The sequence below is a fragment of the Rhinoderma darwinii genome, chromosome 10, assembly GCF_050947455.1.
Source record: "Rhinoderma darwinii isolate aRhiDar2 chromosome 10, aRhiDar2.hap1, whole genome shotgun sequence".
Lineage (NCBI taxonomy): Eukaryota > Metazoa > Chordata > Amphibia > Anura > Rhinodermatidae > Rhinoderma > Rhinoderma darwinii.
This window is the reverse complement of record NC_134696.1, coordinates 99,641,621-99,666,099: the sequence shown is the minus strand read 5'-3', so window position 1 is coordinate 99,666,099 and position 24,479 is coordinate 99,641,621. Positions and strand designations below refer to the sequence as shown.

The following is a 24,479-nucleotide window of genomic DNA, read 5'->3' as shown; positions in this document are numbered from 1 at the left end:
TCTAGAGATATGTGTGGATCCCAGAGGTGGGACCCACATCTATCTGACATTTATGACATATCCTGTGGATATGTCATAAATGTCCCTCGTGGGAAAACCCCTTTAACTGTGAAAACAGTTGTTTACTACCTATTAAAATCCATGTAGTATATGGGCATGCCAGGTATAATTGCACTTACAAAATGTAACCAGTCTAGCAAAATTGCACTTACTACCAGACTTGGTGCTAGCTGCCGATTCGCTAAGAGTTGGCGATCCAGCCCTGTAAATTAAGGAACTAGGGCCCTGCCTAAAGCAGATAAACCACCCTGATGAGGGTAAACCCACTATCAGGAACCTAGCTAGCAGACCCTGAGTGAACTCTGTTGGCGGAAAAGCAGCTGCTGGTAGGTGGAGCAAACAGGTAGCGAAGTCAGATTAGACAAGGTCAACAACAGAGCGGTAACGCAGTACAAAGTCAGTAGGCAAAAGAGAAATCAACACAGGTCATACACAGTATATTTACACAGCGGTATTAAATCAGCAGGCAAAAAAATGTCAAGTCAATACAGGTCATACACAGTAGCAATAAGGGAGAATGCAAAGGGGTAAACTGGAATACTCACAAAGCACATAACTAAAGAACCAGGTAAAAAAGTAATTACTGTCAAGGAGCCCAGAGTCAGGAGGTTTTATAGAGAACTGATCTAATTGATTGATTAAGGGGACTAGAGCAGCTGAGTAGAAACAGCTCCCAGACTTAACCCTCACCTTCCAGGTCATCCACAACGAGAAGTGCTCTATTAACCTTATATGTCCTGATAAGTGGACAACTCCTTTAAGGTTGTCTAACAATGTTGAATTTGTTACACAATAACTCACTTTAGGTATTACACTGTTTTGTCTGTCGCTTTCTCTACATTCGTTGTTACTTCGCTTTTTGCAGTTTCACTGTACGCGACCTGTAACGTTAAGGAGCTGCAACTTCCTCTATTATTAAACTTCTTTAGTGATTTCCAGAAGTTTTCTTTTCGGTCTGCAGTTGCTCTTTCTGTTTTTGGTACTTGTCCAATTGTAAGGACGGTGTCTCGACTACATCTGAGCAACAGAACAAAACATTAGTCTGAGGCTACTCGGTGAAGTTACCATGTGATGGATAAAGTTGTAATCACTGAGATTGTATAACAGATCTGCTGACTTGGATTTTCTGCTGTAGTTCAACAAAAAATATAATAATGAAAAGCAATGGACGGTTGCTTTCTCCTCCCACACCACAGGATTGTGGCTACATTGCGAAATCTTGTAACACTACTAAGATGCATACAGCCGGAGCTCACTACAAGACTCACAGCGTAACTCGGGCAAATTTAATGCAATATCATTGACTTTCACCTATTGCCGCAAAGCAATTTATCTTTTGTGCAACATCAGAACTAAACATTGATATGCATGGATTTTTTTGTACCTGCATTGACAACTGGAGTCTGATTTGTTGTTTTTCATCTTTACCTTTTTATACTTAAAGGATTTGTCCACTTTCCAATAAGTTATCTACTTTGTAAAATCCTATTTTGTTAAAATGATTTCCTGACAATAAGCTTATCACAAGGTGTCTCAGCACTCAGTGATCAGCTGTAATTCGTTGGGCAATCTGGCAAAAAGTGTTTGGTCTCCCTGCAGCGCCTCCACAGGAGAAACAAAGCATCACCTGTTCACATGGAAATCAATGAGCTGTCCATGTAAAATATGGATGTGCCAAGTCCTCCATAGTCTGACACACTTTGTATTTGTTCTTTGCTCTAATAAATGGTGGTCCTTATAAGGGGACATCCAACTAGTCATTTAAAATTTTCAATTAATTAAAAATGAATTTTTTAAAACAGACATCCCCTCTATCATAATTGGTTCTAAAATAACAAAAAACTGCTAAGAAGTGCTTCACGTGGCCGGTGACACATGTAAACGGTGTAGGCATTAAAGTATCGGTCACATGACTACATTACTACTTAAATCAGCATTTTGAGTCTGGCTTCACCTTCACTTAGCCCATAGTTTATGCACTACCTCTCCTAGGTCAGAGGGGCACTTGTGCAATATGGGTCCTTTTATTTATGAGAGTTTGAAGGTTTCTAACATATTTTAAGCTTTATATCAGTCCTTAGAACAACAAGTACTCAATGAGATCCAACAGAGATACCAGAAAATAAAAATACGTTCTATTCTACAAAAGTAAAATAACGGACACCGTGATTATCGCGGATGATTTTATTATCATATTTTGTTTTTTTTCAAATCTGTTTTTATTGAAAATAAAAATAAAGAGATTAATGGGTCACATAAGTAAGAACATTGTACAGTATTTGAGGTATTGTTAAGGTTGTTGCATATCCAACTTTGACTACTATAGTCCCATGGGTAGTGAATGAAGAATAATCTGATAATTTGTGATTTATAGAAGTAAAAAGAGAAGCAAAAGTATCAAAGAAAATAACCTTAAAAAGGTAAAATTAAACCAAACTTCTTGTGTGCCCTTAGTCAGTGGGTTTTTAAGTATCTTCATTTTGAGTTTTTTTAGGGGTCCATAGGAGTTTTAGTCAGCACCTAAGGATGTCTTTTCCAAATGTACAAACCAGTCTAGTATACCTGGGGAGCTTATGACTAGCCATCATTGTATATGTATGGATTTACATTATGAGAAATCAGGCCGTCCAAGTCCATCTCTATTCTTTTATTTTTTTTTGTATCAAGAACCTGTAAGGTAATTCTCGATCATTTGTTTCTCCAGAGAAAGTCAGAGAAAAGTTGTTTAATATTTGTGAAAAACGAGTCTGGCAAATGAATTGTAACCATGTATAGAATATACAGTATAATAGGCATAATGTATGTCTGAAAATGTTTTTTCCATCCATGAAAGATAAGGTCGATTGCAATAGTGAATCTGTGAAGTCAACTTCAGAATAGGTGGATGATAGTTGATAGTTGAGGTTGTGAAGGTTCTTTAAGTCTTTTGGCAGAGGTATATCTAAATATATATATATATATGGTTTTGTGGCCAAAGAAAAAGGGATTATTTTTTTTTGCCTAAGTGCGAGTCAGGAGGAAAGTCTAAAGTTCATGATTTCTGATTTCACATAATTTATTTTGGAGTTAAATTATTTTCAATATTCTTCAAAAATGTTCTGAATGTGAGGATCAGACTGTTGTCGGCTAATCACTTGTAAGAGTAAGGGCCTGTTCACATCAGCGTTGGGCTTCCGTTCAGTTCGACATTTCCTACAGAGGAACCGATGAACGAAAAGCCAAACGGAAACCATAGCTTCCATTTGTATTACCATGGATTTCAATGATAATGCTTCCGTTGCAGTTGGTTTCCATTTGTTTCCATTCTGTAAAGTTTCCCTTTTTATTTTTGGAAACAATAGCGTAGTCGACTACACTATTGTTACGGAAACTTTATGGATTGAAAACAAACGGAAACCAACTAAACTTCTAAACGCGTCAAAAGGATGCTCGGAGCTTGGTTCAATACTTCTGTGATGTTGATTGCTGTGGATTACTGTTTGGGTCTATAAAGCTCAGGAAACCAGTGTAACCCGTTTTCAACCTTTAGGCCGCAACCAGTTTTATTCTCATTTTAGAAAGAATTATTTTTTAAGGTTTTCATAATCATGAGCTGCACCTACATCTGATCCTAAAACACTGGCGTCTGCAGGGATCACAGGCTGTAAAATAAACCAAGATACAGTCAATGATATAATATAAATATTAAGAAATGAGGAGACTGTACAGGGAAAACAACAAAATAACCATAATTACCAGTAAACATTTTAATTATCGACGTTAAAATCAAATTATTGGAAATTTTGGGAAAATGCCCAAAAACTGCCAAGAAACATCCCTTTTAAAGGAAATACGCATACACTCCAACCATTTGCTGTCTAATCCACAGAAGAGTCCCAAAAATAGTCAGAACTGTTGGCAAGTATGAATGTTTAACGTTCTTCTACAATTCAGTATTTGATCATCTATATTTCACACAGGACTGAGGCGACTAAAAATTCAGACGACAGTCACATTTTACCAAATCCAATATTCATCTTACATAATATACAGTACTGTAAAAAAGTTTTAGGCAGTTGTGGAAAAATACTGCAAAGTAAGACTGCTTTCAAAAATAGACGTGTTAGTAGGTTATTTTTTTATCAATTAAAATCCTACAAAGTGAATGAACAGAAGATATATTTAAATCAAGTCAATATTTGGTGTGACCACACTTTGCTTCAAAACAGCATACATTCTTCTAGGTACACTTGCACAAAGTCATGGATTTTGTAGGATTATAGTCAGGTGTATGATTAACCATTTATCCAAACTGGTGATTATGATCATTATTATCAAATGTAGGTTGAAACACAGTCATTAACAGTAACAGAAACAGCTGTGTAGGAGACTTACAACTGGGAGAGGAACAGCCAAACTCTGCTATAGAGGTGAGGTTGTGGAAGACAGTTTAATGTCACAGGTTTTAAGATGTGCTGTTCAAGTTCTTATAAAGAAGCACAAAGAAACGGACAACGTTGAGGAACGTAGATGCAATGTTGAGCCGAGGACAATTTTTGCAGCAGATCAAAGACATATCATGCTTACTTCCCTTTGAAATCGGAATATGTCCAGCAGTGCCATCAGCTCAGAACTGGCAGAAATCAGTGGGACTCATGTCCACACATCTACTGTTCGGAGAATTCTGGCCAGAAGTCTGTCTTCAGGGAAGAATTGCGGCCAAAAAGCCATACCTCCGACGTGGAAACAAGGCAAAGCGACTCAACTATGCACAAATACATATATACACTGGAGAAAAATGGAGCATAATAGCCAATGGTAAAAAATGTATAGCTTTATTGAACATATAGAAACATACACAAGGGATATTAAAAAGGTACAAAACTGGACAAAAGGACTGTCCAGTTTTGTACCTTTTTAATATCCCTTGTGTATGTTTCTATATGTTCAATAAAGCTATACATTTTTTACCATTGGCTATTATGCTCCATTTTTCTCCAGTGTATATAACTATATATAGGAATTGCCTTTTCTCAATATTAGGGTAGTATGCTATACGACAAGCATCTAGCCCCACATTTGCTGTATGAGTTGTTTTGTGTATTCACAAATACATAAGAACTGGGGTACAGAAAAATGGCAACAGGGGCTCTGGACTGAGGAGTCACAATTTAAAATATTTGGCTGTAACAGAAGGCAGTTTGTTCGCCGAAGGGCTGGAGAGCGGTACAATAATGAGTGTCTGCAGGCAGCAGTGAAGCATGGTAGAGGGTCCTGGAGAGCAGTACAATAATGAGTGTTTGCAGGCAGCAGTGAAGCATGGTGGAGGGTGCTGGAGAGTGGTACAATAATGAGGGTCTGCAGGTAGCAGTGAAGCATGGTCGAGGGTCCTGGAGAGCACTACAATAATGATTGTCTGCAGGCAGCAGTGAAGCATGGTGGAGGGTCCTGGAGAGCGGTACAATAATGAGGGTCTGCAGGCAGCAGTGAAGCATGGTGGAGGTTCCTTGCAAGTTTGTGGCTGCATTTCAGCAAATGGAGTTGGGGATTTGGTCAGGATTAATGGTATCCTCAATGCTGAGAAATACAGGCAGATAATTATCCATCATGGAATACCATCAGGGAGGTGTCTGATTGGCTCCAAATTTATTCTTCAGCAGGACAACAACCTCAAACATCCAGCGAGTGTCATTATGAAAAATGTTCAGCATAAGAAGAATAAGAAGCCCTGGAAGTGATGATATAGCCTCCAAAGAGCCCTGATCTCAACATCATCAAATCTGTCTGGGATTACATGAAGAGACAGAGGGATTTGAGGAAGGGACATACACAGACGATCTGTGCTTAGTTCTCCAAGATGTTTGGAACAACCTCCCTGCCGAGTTCCTTCAAAAACTGTGTGCAAGTGTACCTAGAAGAATTAATACTGTTTTGAAGGCAAAGGGTGGTCACACCAAATATTGATTTTATTTAGATTTCTCTTCTGTTCATTCCCTTTACATTTTGTTAATTGATAAAAAAAAACTATTAACACTTCTTTTTTTAAAGCATTCTTACTTTGCAGCATTTGTCCACAACTACCTAAAACTTTTGCACAGTACTGTATATAAGCAGAGGATTACATTATAATAATACAGTGTCATCATAGTTACCTGCAGTTGATCATATGGACTTGTAATAACTGATATTATCAAATTAGTATATGTGACTTCCGCCTGCAGGAACAAAAAAACAAATCACCATTTTTTTTACATTTTGTCTCATTAAAAGAAATAAGGAAAAAAATAAATAACTTTAGGAACAGGGAACGTTACTGTGTTGGGTTAAACACTGCAATGGAGCCCCGGTGTCCTCGACTGAAAAAATACATACATGGAAACCTCTCTAAAAGACCAACTCTATAAGAAGATAACCCCTATATCCAGACCAGAATTATAGAGGCAGATTTTTAGTTCCACAACACTGTATATTGTTCTACCGTCTGTTAGAGGTTCACCCCTCTAGAAGACCATTGGTCAACACAATTGTCCTTGTCTCCTTGACTTAGTGCTTCCCTTCTTCTGCAACATTAGGAACGGCCATTTGACGTCTGAGTTATCTAAGTAACTTAACTAAAGTTTTAAGAATGTATAAAAAATATTAAAAGTAAAAAAAAAACTTTTCCCATTTAGCTCCTAAAGTAATGTAAAAAAAAAAAAAAGTAAATGGCATGAGTATCACCGCATTGGTTTAACTCCAAACTATTAGGGTATGTTCATACGCTTAGCAAAAAATGTCAGAAAATACGGAGCTGTTTTCAAGGGAAACACGAAATTAAATAAGCTGTGTGAACATACCCTCACAATAAAACGTTATTTGTCCCAATTGGTGATGGTGAGCACCGTAAAAATAATAAAAATCTAGAACGCTAGAATTGCAATTTTTGGTCACTTTAGGTTCTATCAAAAAATGGAATAAAAAGCAATCACAAAGTCGTATATACCCCAAAATGGCACCAGCTCACTTCACAGAAAACAAGCCCTCACACCGCTCCATCGAAGGAAAAATCAAAAAAGTTACTGGTCTTGGAATATGGCGACACAAAAATGTTTTTTTCACAACATTTTTTTCTTTGTCGAAATTTGGTAACACCGCAATCATATTGACCCACAGAATAAAGTTAACCTGTCTTTTTTATAGCACGCAAAAACAAAACCCCAAAACAATGGAGGAAATGCAGCTTTTCCTCCCTTTACAACATCCATAGGCCTTTTTTAGGCAAATGGTAAGGGGCTCTCTACATTATCTTAGCATGTCACATACCTCAGTTCTTGTCAGCATCTTTTGTCTTTTTCTTTGAAAACAGAAAACAATTATTATTGCTGGTGACATTAAACAGCAAGTAAAAAAAATAAAATATGACACAAAAATTAAAAAAAACATGTTTGGGGGTATTTACAGAATGTGTCACTTTTGCAAATTCTTCTAAAATTTTCAACAATCATCTTTAATCGGCAAGGGGAGAATCTGGCAGCAAGTGTTCATTTTTCCCACAGCGCTACCACAGGGGAACATAAGCATTACATGGTGCTGTTTCAAATTTTGTGCTATTTATGCAAGCCATCTACAGTAGATGCCAGGTACTCATGCGCAAGTGACGCTCTTTAGAGTCGGTCTCTCTGGCTGATGGAGGTTACAAATGAGTGAACCTTTCTCTATTTTCTCAGAATTCCCTAAATAGAATATTTGCATGTGTAGATTTCTAACGTTAATTTGCTTTTCCTTAGTCCTAACAGCAGCACAATAATGGGATATGTCAGCCCCTTTTTACTAGTAGGACAGATGGAAGTTTTAATTTAATCAAATTAAAGACAAATTAACTAGAGCCCCGTCCCCCTCTATAAGGACATCTAGCCCCTCCCACCTTGTGTTTATTATAAAGTAGTCACATTTATCAGGGCGGGAACCTTGTGCTGCTGTTAGGACTGAGGAAAATAGGTTAGAAATCAACATTTCCTTTAAGTCCTACCAGCATCACAATTATGGTGATTTTGCAAGAAGTAACCCCATAGGGAGGGCCCTTTTGTCTGGTGGAACTCAAAATTGACCATATAAGAGCTCTCTCCTCGGAGAACCAAAAATTCACCCTATAATGGTTGATAAATATTAAGTGGGAGCTCCAAGCTGCACAGCAAATCTGATCCAGCTGAATCAGACTTTATTCTGTTAGTTCTAACAACATAAGCCAGTCCAATGGCCTCTTCACTCCGTCTACCCAAGGTGGGTTTGGTGGATTTTAAGCATTGGTTTCTTTTAGGAAACAATTAATCAATTCTCAACCTTCCTGATCTCTTACTCCATGTCAAATAGATCTCAAGACAACAGCACATATCTAGGAATGGAGATTATATTCCTCATGCAAGGAGGACTCATTCCAGAACACTGGAAGGGAGTTGACATTATTACAGGTTACAAACGAGGGAACTTTGGGAGTGGTGTTTGGCAGTACCTTAGCAAGACCTTGTCATGGAGGAATCTAAAGTGTCGATCCACTGATGACAAGGCTTGAAGCGCCTCTATTCTCTTGACAGATGTTATGGTTAAGGGCGGTCATACCATATGTGTCAACCGTGCATCTGCACAGGAGCCAAGTACAATGCATGTAAGGAGCTGAGACTGTGCCTCACAGATACTGGTATATTGTTGGAGAGACACAAAGTGGTGTCCCATGATAAAATATTGGAGAGCATAGGGGCACATATACCCCTCCTGCAGGGGGGCTCTCCACCACCTGTGACCACCCCTGATTATGACCAGGAGGAAATTACCTTTTAGGATAAGTAACTATGTGGGACCTCTTCCAGAGGTTCTGAGGTAGATGAACAAAAACCTCTTAGGACTAAAGCAAGGTCTAATTTTGCCAGAGGTCTCATTCTAGCAGACCATTTCAGGAACGTTTTCACCAAGAGCTTTTACGACAAAGATCTTACCCAACAAGGCGGACCTGGGCTAAATTTGGACCTTTCAGTTCCATAGACTCAGTCCTTTTCTGTATCCTTCCTGCCGGAAATGTAGAATGTTGTTAATCCACGGGTTGGATCTATCCATTGTGTAAGTGAAGTACCAAGCGGAAAAAATCCATTAGACCCTTGTGTAAGCCTTCTTGGTAGACTCAGATCTGGATTGTGACCAGGTCTTCATAAATTAATTGAAGAGCCCTCTGGATTATAATAGGGGCTGGTCAACCTTCAGGCCGGTAAGCTGGGACTCTTGAGGTCCAGGCAGTGTTGAGTGCTCTGAGACGCAAAGTTCTGCATTGGGGGAAATCTCCAGTAACACCCTCAACTCAGCTTAATGAGTTGGGAATACCATGACCTCTGTGGCCAGAATGGTATGATGGCTTTTACCATGACCTGGTCTTGCCTGATTTTCATGAATACCCTCATACCAATTGGAACTGGAGGGAAAATATAAGTCAGCCTGAACCTCCTTGGGATTGACAAGGTGGGAGGGGCTCTACATCATTTTGTAGGGAGGGAGCTCTAGAGAATTAGTGTTTAACTAGATGAAATTAAAAATTCCATCTATCCTACTAGTACACAGGGGTAGAAATACCCCCATTATTGTGCTGCTGGTGGGACATACGGGAAATTGGTTTTCTAAGCCAGACATTGTATAGATAAAGATGTTATTGTGGCGCAATGATATTTAACTGTTTTAAATTTTCAGTAATGAATAAAAATTGATTGAGACATTGATAAACACTACCTCCAATAAGCATACACAAGCAATACAAGCAGTAGTAGGCAGATCACTCCAATAGTTGCTAGAAGGATACCATGTCTATGTATTTCGCTAAATGAATTGCTGGTTCCTTCATCTGTATGGGAATAGATACATATATTACAGATCGCAATATGAACATGACAAGAAACTATTCAACCAAAATGCATTTTTTTAAATAAATAATTTATAGCCCCACCCCCTGTTGATCAAAACAACATGATTCTCTCTCATTCCCAAACATTTTTTTTCCAACTGCAAAGTTTTAGCAAAATGTGTTTTTTGTGGGGGGATGGCAAGTAGAATGGAGGTTGTTTTCCCAACAGACATAAAGAAACATGGGTTTGGTTACTTGAAGTTTATTAGCTAAATGTACTTCATCTTCTGATTGGCTCTGACATCATGCCTGGTTTCACCGCAGAGAAAGTTGCCCAAAATGCAGAGCTACTAGTCTCACTGCCATTTTTAATTTTTCATGCTATTTACACAGTGTGAGAACAACAATAACAATTGTCCCACTTGTGCTGCTGTATTGGGCAGTCGCGCACACGGACACAGGGTAAACATAAACAGCGGGTACTTTTTATTTGCACCAAATAAACAGATCCTTCTGCACAGGGCTTGCCTCCACAGGGTAAAGCAAAAAAATGAAACAATATAACTTATGAAAAAACAATATGGAAAGTCCTCACCCTGTAGCCGCCACCACCTGGCCGTGCCAGTGTCCTTTGTTAGGTGTTCGTTGGAAGCAGAGTCTCCCTGGAGGAAAACCACTCTCCTTCCTTCTTACTCTCTGCCACACTTCACCACCATCACACTGTCAGCTTCCCTTTTAATCAGGGCCAGCTGAGACTGGAGTGGAGATATGGGAATGGCCATCCCACCCAGAACCTCTACAGCCATTCCTAAATCCCGGACCCTGAAATCCAGCTTAAAAAAACCCCCTGCTCACGAACTAACTTTGCTGAGCAACAAACTACACTGAGATTGACATCACTGAGATAAGAAACCTCGGTGGCACATACCGACCCTCTACCAGTCTTCCTACTGACTGTTTATACAATATAACATATTTATTTACTTAGCAATAAAAAAAACACAATACTATCTAATCTGTGACCTACCATTGTGTTGATCCAGAAAAAGGAAACACAAAACCCATATAAGATAACCAACTGTCCTTTCCTTATTTTAGATAATTTTTTTTCAAAAATATTTCAAAAGTGCCTTCCACACTACAGCAATCTACGAAAAAAATCCCTTATAGAGGTATTTTATCTGTTAACATATGGTTTTAAGAGCAGTGGTAAAATTTCCCCTTTTAAAATGCCACATTCTAAAGATGATTTTTTTTATTTTTTATTTATTTCTTTAGTTACATTATTGTATTTTTTACAATAAGAGACAAAATCTTTGCAGTTTTAAAATGTATATATGGGAAAATGGCAGAAATAAGCAAACAATTTTTCTACTTTTTTCTTTTTGTAATGTTTGTGGGTATTACTTATGACCTCTGCCATTACTATAGCATCCGAGAAAAAAATAATTCCAGTTTAGTTTTAATTGTAACTTCCCTGATCAGGGACTTAACTTGAGGATCATGGGCCAACAGGGCCCCTCAAATATCATGTGTATAACATATTTATTTACTTAGCAATAAAAAAAACACAATACTATCTAATCTGTGACCTACCATTGTGTTGATCCAGAAAAAGGAAACACAAAACCCATATAAGATAACCAACTGTCCTTTCCTTATTTTAGATAATTTTTTTTCAAAAATATTTCAAAAGTGCCTTCCACACTACAGCAATCTACGAAAAAAATCCCTTATAGAGGTATTTTATCTGTTAACATATGGTTTTAAGAGCAGTGGTAAAATTTCCCCTTTTAAAATGCCACATTCTAAAGATGATTTTTTTTATTTTTTATTTATTTCTTTAGTTACATTATTGTATTTTTTACAATAAGAGACAAAATCTTTGCAGTTTTAAAATGTATATATGGGAAAATGGCAGAAATAAGCAAACAATTTTTCTACTTTTTTCTTTTTGTAATGTTTGTGGGTATTACTTATGACCTCTGCCATTACTATAGCATCCGAGAAAAAAATAATTCCAGTTTAGTTTTAATTGTAACTTCCCTGATCAGGGACTTAACTTGAGGATCATGGGCCAACAGGGCCCCTCAAATATCATGTGTCGTTTATAGTACTGATCTCTTTATAAAAGGAAGAGTACCCCCTGAGGATCCCATTATGCTTCCTATGCACCTCTCTGTTTCATATGATCACTTGCAGAACACTTTAGGGGAAGCACAGAGAGGGCCAGACAAATTGGGAACGAGAGGAACAGACAAAAATTTGGGACCAAAAACAACTTTTACGTGTGAAGAATCCACGTATTCCTCATATTGTGGACGCATTTTTCCTAAAATTGGCACTTATACAAAATGCATCTGTCACACAGTAATGGCATGGAAGGGGCCCCATCATGTGCAGATTTATTTACTTTTACTATTTATTTTGTTTTTTTTTTTTTTTTAGTGGGGACCGGTAATCTCTGAACATTTTAGTCTTTACATATTTACTTTTTTTACTTAGTTTTTTATTTCAACCTTATTCGGGCTTAGGGTGGAGAATGATCAGTGTGTTCCCAACATATCCGTATATAAAGGTCACCGGTAATATTGATTTTATGGTAACTGTTCGATAGATCACTCTTATGTGTTCTGCAAACAGTAATATGCTGGGAAGACACAGATCACGTCTTCTCACCTTCCCTCATGGCCTCCGTTTCTCAAGAAAGCAGTGACATCATTTAAGGGAACTTGTCACAAGATTTCCGGGGCACTAATCTATTAGCATGTCGTTATACTGCTGGGGTTTAGCATCCTAAACATGCCCCTCCCAATATTGTCAGTTTCAGCATTTTTGTCTAAAAATATATAAATGACTGCATAAGAGCGCTAAAATGAGTCCAACTGTATCTTGCACATGCACAGTTAATCTGTGGCCGGAACACCTTGCTTTACTGCACATACGCAGGATGCCACTGGACTCAAACACTTCTCCCGAAATATCACATTTCTGTTTAGACAAAATGCTAAAAAAGACAGTTTTGAGATGGAAATGTTAAGTACGATAGACCGCAACAGTATATTGACATACAGATGATTCAGTGGCCTAAAATCTAGCGACAAGTTCCCTTTAACAGGGTGATGGGTCCTCATAGCAATGCCCAACCATGGAAAATGCAACTTCTGCTAACAGAAATACAGTACTCACTTTGAGCCCTGTGTCATGACTTTTTTTTTTATTTTATCATATTGCTTTTAATATAATATTTTCAAAAATTGTATTTAATTGTGTTCTCATGTTTTACTTTTTAATGTCTTCTGACTTTTACTTCCCTATGGGGGCTGCCATTTTTTTTTCATCTCTGTATGTGTCGATTAATGACACATACAGAGATGGAATACGGCACATACAACCCCATAGAGAATGCGAACGGGAGCCGTTCCATTCTCTGAAGCGTACGCCGTCTGTATGGAAACACAGACCAAAACGAAGCTCGTTCGTAGAGCGAAATCTGGCGCCATTTTCATGTGGACCGGAAACCGCTGCCAGACAGTAAGATGACGGCTTCCGGCCGCAGCTTCCGGCCATATGTTCAACGAAGCGAAGGCGCAGGGAAGAGGAGCGTAGACCAGCGAAGGCGGTGGCAGGAGCAGGTAATTTATGTTCGTGTATGTTCGTGTGTATTATGTTCGTGTGTATTATGTTCGTGTATTATTGTCTGCTGAGCCCTGTATCTAATCCTCCTAGCACTGTGCAGTCGCTCAGAAAATGGCGGCACACAGTGTAGGAAATTTGAAGACATTCAAACACTTCCTTCTCTTGGCACTAGCCAGAATAAGGGAGGGGTGGTTGTGTGAGGACACTAGAGGAGAGTGTGTCCACCCCAAATTTGCAGCATACATCAATGAGTTTGCTTTACCACAGTGACCATGCTGCAATTTTGGGAACTGCTCCCTCTAGTGGCCAGCACATGGAAATGTTATAAATTAGAATCTAATTTAAAACATTTCCTGACTTGTAATCTGGTCTAAAAAAAAAAAAGTCTCTTCTTATGGTTTTTTTCTGTTGCCTAAGAAAAAGGGACCAAAATCACATTTGTGCAAGATAGAGAGTCAAGATATTTTATAGCATTCAGAATGTCCTATGACTAATTCTCTACATGATGTTACATGTATTCAAATCCTTGCCACTCAAACTAGAAGAACAACAATTCCTCGGAAACCTACAGTACAGGAGTCCATTCTGTCGGGGTTTCCGTCCGTAGCATGCAGCGCTATTCTTGTCATTAAACCATTGAAGACCCAATAGACTCTTAACGGACCCCATTATAAGTTAATAATCCTTTGATCTCCATTTGAATCCTTCACACAATATAAACAGAAGCCATAACATTAATGTGAACAGAGCACTTATACTATGAGTATGCAGTTGAGTGTTCTTTAGAGCAGTGATTCTCCAACTGTGAGATGCCCCCCAGTTGTAGGTGAGGCGCTTCTAGGGAGGACATTTTGACAGAAGGAATTATATGCTGCACAGCATTGTTTCCTATAAGGTGCGCGGCTGCGCGATATACACGGGGCAGCTGTGTGGCTGTATATACAAGGGGGGCTGTGTAGCAGTATGTACAAGGGGGGCTTGGTGGCAGTATATACAAGGAGGGGCTGTGTGGCAGTATATACAAGGGGGTCTGTGTGGCAATGTTTACAAGGCCGCTGTGTGGCAGTATATACAAGGGTGATGTGTGGCACTATATACAAGGGGGGCTGTGTGGCACTATATACAAGAGTGGGGGGCTGTCTGGCGGTATATACAAGGGGGGGATTGTGTGGAATTATATACAAGGAGGGCTGTGTGGCAGTATATACAAGGAGGGGCTGTGTGGCAGTATATACAAGGTGGGGCTGTGTGGCAGTATATAAAAGGGGGGCTGTGTGGCACTATATATAAGGGGGGCTGTGTGGCACTATTTACAAGAGAGGAGGCCTGTGTAGCACTATATACAAGCCGGGGGGCTGTGTGACAGTATATACAAGAGGTGGCTGTGTTGCAATATATGCAATGGGGGGCTGTGTGGCACTCTTTACAAGGGGGGCTGTGTGGCACTATATTCAAGGGGGGCTGTGTGGCACTATATAAAAGAAAAGGGGCTGTGTGGCAGTATCTACAAGGGGGCTGTGTGGCAGTATATACAAGGGGGCTGTGTGGCTGTATACACAAGGGGGCTGTGTGGCACTATATAGAATGGTCGGCTGTGTGGCAGTATATACAAGGGGGGGCTGTGTGGCAGTATATACAAGGGGGGCTGTATGGCACTATATAAAAGGGGTGCTGTATGGCACTATATACAAGGGGGGCTGTGTGGCATTATATACAATGGGTGCTGTGTGGCACTATATACAAGGTAGTTGTGTGGCACTATATACAAGGGGTCTGTGTGGCACTATATACAAGGGGGGCTGTGTGGCACTATATACAAGAGGGGGAGGGTTGTGTGGCGCTATCTACAGGGGGTTGTGTGTGATGCTGTCTAAATGGGGGCTGTGTGTGGCGCTATCTACAGGGGGATGTGTGGGATGCTGTCTACATGTGGACTGTGTGTAGCGCTATCTACAGGGGGTGTTTGTGTGATGCTATCTACAGGGGGCTGTGTGTGACGCTATCTACAGGGGGCTGTGTGTGGCGCTATCTACAGGGGGCTGTGTGTGGTGCTATCTACAGGGGGCTGTGTGTGATGCTATCTACAGGGGGCTGTGTGTGATGCTATCTAGAGGGGGCTGTGTGTGATGCTATCTACAGGGGGCTGTGTGTGATGCTATCTAGAGGGGGCTGTGTGTGATGCTATCTACAGGGGGCTGTGTGTGATGTTATCTACAGGGGGCTGTGTGTGGTGCTATCTACAGGGGGCTGTGTGTGGCGCTATCTACAGGGGGCTGTGTCTGGCGCTATCTACAGGGGGCTGTGTGTGATGCTATCTACAGTGGGCTGTGTGGGATGCTATCTACAGGGGGCTGTGTGGGATGCTATCTATAGGGAGTGTGTGAGACACTATCTACAGGGGGGTGTGTGTGACGCTATTTACAGGGGGCTGTGTGGGGCCCTCTCTGCAGGGGTGTGTGACGCTATCTACAGGGGGGTCTGTGTGGCGCTCTCTATAGGGGCTCTGTGTGAAGCTATCTATAGGTGTTCTGTGTGGCGCTATTTACAGGGGCTGTGTGACGCTATCTACAGGGGGTCTGTTTGTGGCACTAGCTACAGGGGGTCTGTGCATGGCGGTCTCTTCAGGGGCTGTGTGTGGCACTATCTATAGGGGGTCTGTGTGACGCTATATATTGGGGTATGTGTGTGACGCTATCTATGGGGGGTCTGTGTATTGCTATCTATACTGACAATGGTGTAATAAGGGATTCTTTCATTGATGCCTATAATTGGTGTTTACATCTGTCTATTTTACTGCTGTACTTGTAACATTATAGTATTTAAAAAAGTAATTAAAACTAGTTAAAAATATGTTTTTTTTATTCTCTTATTTAGTCGCTATATTAGCTTTTACTGGGGGTATTAATTTTGGTCATCAGATCGCCCACCATTGATGGAGACTCGCCCTGCTCCATAACTGCTCCACTCAGGAGCTGCCAAGACTTAGAGGGAACATTGCTGCAAATTCCTTTCTGTGGTTGCACTAATCTCAGATTTAGCAACATAACTAACTCTTCGTGTGTATATTTTAATATTCTACTGGATTCAGGACACAAATCTTAAGATAAATTGAGGCAAATTTTTAATTTTTTTTCGTATACTATGACCAGTGGTGAAGCCTTAGAAATCTTCTTCTTTAGAAGATTACACAGTATAAAATATGAGGTGGTCAATCAAAAGAAGCAAAGGGGGTAAAAGAAACAACAATATATAAACAATTATTATTTATGTAAAATTTCCAGATTTACAGAATATAAAATATACATTGACTATAAGTTGTAGCTCCGAGCTGTATACATACATATTACCGGTATCTCTGTCAGGGCGGATTCTCCTCTACCCACAGCATTTATTACAGCGCAGGAATAGGGGTCCACGTCCCTGGTCACATTCTGTACTGTGATCTCCCGGCCGGTGTCTGGTAATTTGGTTTTGTCTTTCCCTTTGTACCATTCATACTCATATACAGCAGGCTTGGAGAAGCTGCTGCATTGTAAAGACACATCTCTTTCTTTCATCATGATGAAGGTGACTGACACATTTTTTGGGGCATCTGTGTAAAGAAAATATTATTATTATGGTTTATTTAGTATAACGCATAATTGGCATGCATACCTCCCAACCTTATTGGATTCAGCGGGACAGTCCCAGATTCTGGGCGGTGTCACACTATCCCAAGCAGGCCGGTGGTATGTCCTGGTGTCAATTGTATCTGCATCCTCAGGTAACCATGACCTCCCTGTTTCAGCATTCACTATATGAAGCGGCCATGAGCCACTCGGCATAGACAGGCACAATGCAGTGACATCATCATTGCGCCTGCCTGTGCCGAGCCACTCATAGTACAGAGCGTAGTAGCAGAAGGATCTCCTCCACTCGTCGAGGACTCCCTGGGCACAGCACTACTTTAAGCGCTAAGCCCGGGAAAGCCCTTGGACAGTGACGTCAGGGGCTTCTCCTGGAATGGAATCGCCGGCCATAGCGTGGCCAATGCTCTGAGTGGGGACCCCGCTCCAGGAATAGCCCGTGTTGTCACTGTCTATATAAGGACAGCGTTGTCAGTGGCTCACTCTAGGAGCTGAATCCCCAAGGGCACTATCTACAGGGGGTAGCGCTATCTACAGGTGGGGGGGTGCTATCTTCAAGCAGGTGAGGCACTATTTACATGAGCACTGTGGCATTATATGGGCACTATCAACAGGGGATACTGTGGCGCTATCTACATGTGCACTGTGTGTGGCACTATCTACATGGGCACTGTGGCACTATGTGAGCACTGGCACTTTATAGGTGGGCAATGGCACTAGGGACAGCTAAGGATATACTGTATGGGGGCAGCTAAGGCAGCATTATACTGTATGGGGCAGCTATGGGGCATTTTACTGTATGGTAGCAGCTAAGAAGACATGACACTGTATGGTAGCAATTAAGGGGGCATTATACTGTATGAGGGATGTTGTGTGGGCATTATACTGTATGGGGGCATCTGTGTGGGCGTTATACTGTAAGGGGGCATCTCTATTGGCTTTATACTGTATGGGTGCATCTATGGGGCATTATACTGTGTGCGGGCAGCTATTAGGCACTAAACTGTGTGTGGGTTCTATGGGGCATTATACTGTGGGGAGGCATTATGGGAGCATGATACTGTGTGGGCTGAACTAGGTGTGTATGGGCAAGGATTGGGCGGGGTTAAAGGCGTGACTTAGAAGGAAAAAAATTGTCACGCCACTGGTTGTCCCTCTTTGTGATGCTTGAAAGTTTGGCGGTATGGGCATGGAATGTAAAATGTATGGTTCATCGTATCCAGTCATATATAATACGTACAGTGGATGTTCAGTATTTCTGATCTCCCAGTTCTTTGTCCATTAGGATACGTAGCAGTGCACTGAACAGGAGTCCCATCATCCACATATGAAGGAATATAAGTAAGTTTTGATTCTTCTCTCCATGATCCACCAGAAATGTCCACTGACTTCTTCCTAATCTGACCAGGTTTATTCCACTGTAGAGAAGGAGGACGGGAGCGGCACGTGTGTTCTGCAGTACATCGTATAATGGAGGCTTGTTCTTCAATCAAATATTCAGACATAGAAAACAAAGTTGCCACTGTATCTGTGGAAATTTATTTTAAAAATCAGGAAATGTTACACCTTCTTAGTCCTCTATTAGAATATGTCATCGACAAAGATTTGGTTAGTAAGAATCTACAAAGACTTTTCAGTGGTCCTCAGGATCTCCTCTGATTGAGACAGGGACAACCGACTCTGATGGTGCAGACTTAAGTTTTTAGTGGTTTTTTTTTTAAGTAGAGTAACCCTATTATTATTTACACTCTGAATACTTAGGCAAACAAGTATTGTTGTCTATGGGATGGAGAAGTATAATTGATAACTTTAGGCCTCATGCACACGAATGTGTTTTTGTGTCCGCAGTTCACCCATGCACACGACCATGATTTCCACGGTCCGTGCACTAGCCGGGAGCATGGACCGCAAAAAGATAGGACAAGTCTTATTACGGGCTGCATTTGTGGTCCAGGCTTACTGAAATCAATGTGTGCACGGTTCATGACTTGCGGACGGCCCGCAGATGACACTTCGCGGCCGTCCGTGTTGCAATTACGGGCCGAGCATACAGCTACGGTCGTGTGCATGAGGCCTTACACTTTGTAGGGTGGCAAAATAAATTATTTTTTTTTGCGTCTTAAATTTATGCCGTTTACCAGGTTCTATAAATAACATAAAACCTTATCGTTACTATTACAGCAATTCATATATATTTTTTAATGTTTTACTACTTTTACTTTTTTAAGGTATTTGTTTTTGTGTCGCCACAATTAAAGAGCCATCATTTTTTTGTTTTTCCACTGATGTAGCTATATGAAGGCTTAGGCTGGGTTCACACGAGCACATTAACGTCCGTAATGGACGGACGTATTTCGGGCGGAAGTCCTGGACCGAACTCAGTGCAGAGAGCTGGGCTCCTAGCATCATAGTTATGTATGACGCTAGGAGTCCCTGCCTCTCCGTGGAACTACTGTCCCGTACTGAAAACATGATTACAATACGGGACAGTTGTCCGGCAGAGAGGCAGGGACTCCTAGCGTCGTACATAACTATGATGCTAGGAAACCGGCTCCCTGCACTGAGTTCGGTCCGGGACTTCCGCCCGAAATACGTCCGTCCATTACGGACGTTAATGTGCTCGTGTGAACCCAGCCTTATTGTTTTTTAAACATACCTTTTTGGAACCGTTGGTTCAGTTATTCCCTTGTTCTGCTCCTCTGATGGAGCAGAACAAAGGAATGGCACGACGCAGGTGTGAACCTATCCTTACTTGGGATTTTTAACTTATTTCTTATAAACTTTTTGAAACCATTTTTTTTTAATTTTTTAGTCTCACTAGCTGACGTTACTAAACAATCAAATTTGATCGCATTTATAATTCACTGCAATACTTCTGTATGGCAGTGTATTATGCCTTTGCCAGGCCCCAGGTTAACAAAAAAACCATCGGCGCACTCGTATTAATGTCATGGGTGTGCCAATGGGGTGAAAGATGGGGCCCCTTCCTCCAAAACTACTTAGATGCCGTGGTCACTATTGACCGCAGCATCTAAGGGGTTAAATGGGCGTGATCGATTTTAATCCTGCCTGCTAGAGCAGGTGCCCGGCTGTCTATAGACAGCCCGACAATTGCTCCAGCTGGCACAGGAACAGCCATGCCGAGCTTAAGTCATAATGACGCCTTTTCACGGTGCTGTGGCATAAGTACCCTTAATTAATCTATCTATATATCAGCTCCAGGTTTATGTGGGCCCTTGGGCGACACAGACTTAGTAGGTGCCTTTGCGGAGGAACTCACAGAGGCCGTAAAATGGCAGAAAACGTCACTTTGTGCCCCCATATAGATGTTAGGCCCTATTTATGTCCCCATTTAGAAGTTAGGCCCCCAGTTTGTACCCCCATAAACTGAGTGCCCTCTGTAGATAGTGCCATAGAGCCCCCCTCCCGGGTAGTGACACACAGCCCTCCCTTCCCAGGTAGTGCCACACAGCCCATCCCTTCCCAGGTAGTGCCACACAGCTCCTACTTCCTAATACTGCCACACAGCGCCCATTCCAGGTAGTGCCATACAGTCCCCTCCCTGGTAGTGCCACACAGCCCCCTACCTGCTAGTACCACACAACCCACTTCCCTGTAGGTAGCGCCTTTGGGGCTCCCTCTAGGAGTGGAATCCCCAGCATTGCATATGCTATGGCTGGGGATTCCGCTTCACTAAAATCCCCTGGTGTCATTGTCCATATATGGCCAGTGATGTTAGGGGCAACCCCAGAGCCAAAGTCCAGGGCAGAGCGCTACAAGCACTCTGCCTAGGACTCCTTCTTTCCTCCTGAGATCACTGCCCATATATGGACAATTATGTCTGGGGCCTCCCCAGAGCCGGAGTCCTGGCAGAGAGCTATTAGCTGCTTGCACTCTGCCTGGGAGTCTGTAGCTTAGTAAATGGCAGAGCGGGGAACACCTCCCTGCTCTGCCGTAGCGTTCAATAGTTACCACTGTAGTAACCATAGCAAATGCTAGCGGGGTCACATGGCATGGGGGGGCGTGACGGCAGGCAGCACAGGTCTCCTTATGTCGAGGCCCTGTGGCAGCCGCTATGGCTGCTACAGCGGTAGTTATGCCACCTCCTAGACAAGGCTCCGTCTAGAAGCAGAATCCCCGGCCAGACTCTGACCAGGGATTCCAGTCCTGGAGCAGCTATGAATGCAGCATCAGCACCCGGCGGCAGAGTGGGCCCACCCAAGGGTAGTGGGCTCCTGCATTTGCCCAGGTACGCCGGGTGCTGATGCCGGCCCTGTATCTATCTATCTATCTATCTATCTATCTATCTATCTATCTATCTATCTATCTATCTATCTATCTATCATCTGTCTCTTTCTAGTTTATATTCCTTTCTCTTGATTAAGTTGTTAAAATCCCACTGATTCACAGAATCAGTTTTTTGCTGAATTTCCTGTCTGTGGTCTATGTGGCCCTGTATAACCAGCTTATCTAACCTGACACAGATCAGCGCAATGCAATGACATCTTTGTGACATCACTACATACATGAATACACACATAACATGTACAAGTAAAATACAGTCTCATACATTATAAAGAAATAATTATGATACCAATGAATATAATGATACAGCATAAGGGAGAAGAATTCCAATGGTTCCCGGTATTTGTTATTTTAGATATTTACCTGTGACATAGAGATAAATATTTCTATATTGTTTATTTGCATTTATATATATATGCTCTGCGATCCCTGGATAATAATAGTTATTGCCATCTTCTCTCCTCACAGGGTCTATTCGCAGGGTACAGCTCTTCTCTCCTGGTACCAGTGAGGTTCGGTCTTTATATTCCTCCATTACTGAAGATGAGTCCTTGCTGTTTAAGATCTCCGGATAACTAGTTCTAGCGTATAAGTACCATACAGTGCCGGACGTTCCTGAGATGCTGGGAGGATTATTATATGTACAAGGGATCTCCACACAGGAACCAATCACAGCAGTTATTGTAGTAGGGAACGTCCAGTCCTGACATACAGAACCCAGATAGAAGTCTGGAAACAATCAGCAGTACATGAGGCGAGAGTCACAGAATCTCATTATAAATTATTATATTTTACTATTATACCTTGACAGATGATGAGAAGATAAACCTGCTTCACGGCATCCATTCTGTATTAGGATAGTCGGGGACTAAGTCAAGAAAAAAACCGGTAACAGGTACAATATAAAAGGTGTTATTGTCATTGTTCTATTTCAATGTTTTACTCCATAATAATGTAATATATGAATTCTGCTCCATGTGGGGGTTATTATTATCTGTACATAATAAATCAATTGGTTGCTCATGAATACTCATTAGGGGCTGCGCTTATTGCTCATATATATATTCATTAGGGGCTCTGCTCATTGCTCATATATATTCATTAGGGGCTCCGCCCATTTCTCATGTATATTCATTAGGGGCTCCGGCTATTGTTTATATATATTCATTTGGGGCTCCGCCCTTTGCTCATATATATTCATTAGGGGCTTTGCCTATTATTTATATATATATTCATTAGTGGCTCCGCCCATTTCTCATATATATATATATATATATATATATATATATATATATATATATACATTAGGGGATCTGCCCATTGCTGACATATATTCATTAGGTGCTCTCTCCGCTTCTGATATATATTCATTAAGTGCTCTGATCATTGCTCATGTATATATTCATTAGTGGCTCCGCCCATTGTTTACATATATATATATTCATTAGTGGCTCCGCCCATTGTTTACATATATATATTCAATAGGAGCTCCTCCCTTGGCCAGCCAATTTAGTGTAAACTATTTTGCAGCATCTCCTTCATGCTGACAGCTGATTGGCTTGTTGTGTGGCCTCACATACCCCGATGTGTAAGAGTAATTGTAATCTTTGAAAGCTCCTCCTTAACAAGTCACACAAAAAATTTACATGGAATTGTCACAATTTGATGATGTAAGTTCTGAACTTTTTAAAACTGTCTACAATGTTTTCCGGGTCTGACCTGGCGCAGGCTGGACATTATTCTTATTCTGTATTCAGTTTATTAATATTACAAATCAGCCCAGGAAAATGTAAAGTTCCCCTTTCTTCACCCTATTATACCCATTCTGCGCAGTTGTGTAAGTTCCCAAACTATTGTTACTTTGCCTGATAACGTAGACGAATATAATAAAACACTTACGGGAAAAGTGAACAATATTTCTACGCTAGTAATGTAGAAATCTCACAAACGGCCAAAATGTTTGAACAAATTTGACTTTTGGGTTGTTTCTCCTGCTCTCGCTAAAAAATCGGGCAGAGTGTAGTGGAATGGGGGACGCAACCGCAGCCTCTTAAAGGTAACCTGTCCCCTTGGATATAGTGTCCGATCTGGAGGCAGCATATTATATATGTAAGAGAATCTGCACAGGACATAAGAATACAACAGTGTCCATGGTAGAAGAAACTGCACAAGACTTAGAACTGTCTTAGAACTGTGAATTTCTGTAAATTTGTGTAACAAAAATTTTATTAATTGATACAAAAAAGTTACTTGTTTTACAGAAAATAAAATTGACGGCATTATTTTATTTTTTGTAAGAGAATGGAGCACACAAAGGAAAAGTGTAATATCCCATCCCATTTTTGGCCCAAGCACTCTCACCATTCATGCAGTTATGGGATAAGCTTTAATTCTGCCATGTTTTCAAACCACACACCCATGCCCTAACCCCCTCCTGACGCCTCCACCTTCAAGGCTTTGTATACTCTTAAAGCAATTTTGTTTAGATTTTTTAAAATAAATCAATGTTTTAAGTTTTTTGTTTATTTTTCTTTTTAAGATATAGCTTCTATATCCTGTATATATAGAAGTTGTAATGTGCTGTCAAAGCCGCAGCCGTCAACTCAGCTGAATTGACAGCTTGGCAGAAAGCAGGTCCTGTGTGTCTCTCTAACACATAGGATCAAGGTAAAAACAATCACATCTAAGTTTATGAACTTAGATATGCACAGAACCAGCTTTTAGCCAAGCCGGCAGTCCAGCTGAGCTGACGGAATTGGCTTTGATGGAAGGATACTGTTATGGAATAACGGGTTTGCGCAATTCCCAAAAGGCTGCTTGAGACTGTCGGGAGTAAGCGTGCAAATAAAACTGCAACCCCAGATCTGTCACAACTCTGATCGACAGAATCTAAGGCTACCCTGAGGTATTCACCAGAGTCCACCGCAAGGCGGGATGGTTTTTGCTGCACAGAACCCAGGGTGTTCTAACAGAGCTCAGTTTTGGATAAGGGGTGCAATGCAGGCTTTACC

The 24,479-nt window shown here is 41.0% G+C and overlaps 1 protein-coding gene across 1 annotated transcript; it reads right to left on the bottom strand.

Moving 5' to 3' along the window:
* Positions 1-869: 869 nt before the first annotated feature.
* LOC142662688 (Schwann cell myelin protein-like) lies at positions 870-22,314 on the bottom strand. Its single transcript, XM_075840899.1, has 6 exons — positions 22,272-22,314; positions 21,832-22,197; positions 18,404-18,691; positions 16,917-17,129; positions 9,009-9,078; positions 870-1,077 (listed from the first exon to the last, which is right to left on the bottom strand). Exons 1-6 carry the CDS (start codon positions 22,312-22,314, stop codon positions 870-872), a joined length of 1,188 nt encoding a protein of 395 aa, XP_075697014.1.
* Positions 22,315-24,479: the final 2,165 nt, after the last annotated feature.

Bases quoted from the DNA above. Each gene is read 5' to 3' on its own strand.
- LOC142662688 (XM_075840899.1), bottom strand. From the start codon at position 22,314: ATGGATGCCGTGAAGCAGGTTTATCTTCTCATCATCTGTCAAG. The intron at 18,692-21,831 runs GTAAATATCTAA...AAATTTCCACAG, and splicing joins TATTTATCTCTATGTCACAG to ATACAGTGGCAACTTTGTTT. The intron at 1,078-9,008 runs GTAAGATCTTTG...TCTGTTGCTCAG, and splicing joins GCCCAGGTCCGCCTTGTTGG to ATGTAGTCGAGACACCGTCC.